A 1,664-nucleotide genomic window follows, 5' to 3' on the forward strand; every position below is an offset into this window, starting at 1 on the left:
AAAAAATAATAGTACTTAAGTTTATTTGTAGTACATTGATTATTTTCAATATTTGCCAAAATAAATGTTAACAATCAGACTTCACTCCCTTGAAAAGCAATAATCTCAATGTAATGAATAAATATGGCAAAACTAATTTGAAATAAAGCGCACACAGTAGCACTGTCTTAAGGTGCTTGAGCCCTCACAATGAATGTACTCCGAGGCAACGCGACGCGAGGAAACGTTAGGTACCATTCGGCTAAGCCCCCACATGCAAAAGTTTCCTGATTTCGTCAGCGCTCACGCAGTGTGAGCCATTCCGTAGCAAGTCCTTATTTCTGGCGGGCTAGACTACGCTAGTGAAAGCGCCTGCGATATGATGGGTAGGCAAACCCGCCTAGCAGCTCTGTAGACTTGGCGGCTCGTCCAGAGTGCCCCAGTGCAGGGGGCAGGCCAGGCAGGGGCTCCGGCAAGGGCAAGGGAACGTTCCCTCGCGTCACCTCGGGGAACGTTCATTGCGGCGGACTCTTTTACAGAGTATCTTTGGAATTCTTTCCAAATGCTTTCCAAGAAAATTTCCAACCCCCTACACATTTTTCTCCCCCTAACATTAAATTTTGAGGGCGACGAATGTGGAGTATTGCCAGTGGCTCGCGCGCATCTCCAGACAGGGACGGATTATTGGTGTTCACGTTTCAACCAAATTAAAAATTGTTCAGTCGGATTGGCGTGCTTCATCACATCTTCCCCGAGTAGTGACTGCCGATGTGGCTGGGCGGCCCCCGGTCGCGGTGGTCACGGCCGTCTCGGTCCCGCTCCCGGTCGCGCTGGTTCTTGTGCGAGTACCGGCTCCCCGGGCGCGAGTGCACGATGGCGTAGTGGTCGCTGTTGGTCGACACGGAGCGCGTCGAGTTCATGGTTGAACCGCCAGACGTGTAGCCAGGCTTGCCGTTTAGCGAGTATCTGTAGGGGGGAAAGCACACGGTAATACAGTGCGATGCAATATAAAATGAAATACAATTAAGTAAAACGGTCGGCAGGCTTAAGCTGCAACTTTTTCGCTGCCCTGACCTGGAGCCGTACTGGGAGCCGTGCCAGGAGCGGTAAGGGTCGTAGTCCTCGATGATGGACGGCTCCTTCTCGATGACCTCGGTGCGCGCGCACGAGCAGGTCATGGCCGAGCAGAGGAAGCAGTTGATGATGAGCATGATGAGGAACAGGACGCCCAGCGCGATGCACAGCCACAGCAGCCAGGGCGGGTGCACGCCGCCGTCGCACAGCTCAGCCACCACTGCGACAAACAAGGAGCCCCGAATCACAAACACATCCGGCTGCCACCCGTTTTGTTCGTCAAATGTTTCATCTAAGTGGTGTCCCGTTCCTGCATGGGTTTAAAGCAGATCGTGTTGTATTTTTATTAAAACCCGGCAACAAAGTCCATAGAACTTGACCTTTCTATGCAAGTGGCTCGACGGAGAAAAATATACATCACGGGTTAACACTAAGGGCCGCACGAATTGAAGAAAAGGCGTCTTATTAACGCTTTCCGCTTTCATTGAAAAATGCCGCTTGAGACCATACGTCAGGTGCGGACTGTCGCAGTGGGAAGGCGCTCCAGCCGCTTGTGCTGCTTGTGCTGCACTTCCCCCCGCAGGGCGGGGCGGGGCGGGGCGGGGCGGGGC

The 1,664-nt window shown here is 53.0% G+C and overlaps 1 protein-coding gene across 1 annotated transcript in view; it reads right to left on the minus strand.

Moving 5' to 3' along the window:
- Positions 1 to 6: 6 nt before the first annotated feature.
- The window catches only part of LOC113213939 (uncharacterized), a gene marked incomplete at its 5' end in the record, with an annotated part of 9,098 nt that continues 7,440 nt past the window's right edge, over positions 7 to 1,664 (minus strand). The window contains 2 exon segments of the mRNA XM_052271121.1: positions 7 to 945; positions 1,054 to 1,375. Of these exon segments, the coding sequence (XP_052127081.1) occupies positions 720 to 945; positions 1,054 to 1,375 (548 nt within the window).

The sequence above is a fragment of the Frankliniella occidentalis genome, unplaced genomic scaffold, assembly GCF_000697945.3.
Source record: "Frankliniella occidentalis isolate FOCC.00 unplaced genomic scaffold, Focc_3.1 Scaffold150, whole genome shotgun sequence".
In the NCBI taxonomy this organism is placed as follows: Eukaryota; Metazoa; Arthropoda; class Insecta; order Thysanoptera; family Thripidae; genus Frankliniella; species Frankliniella occidentalis.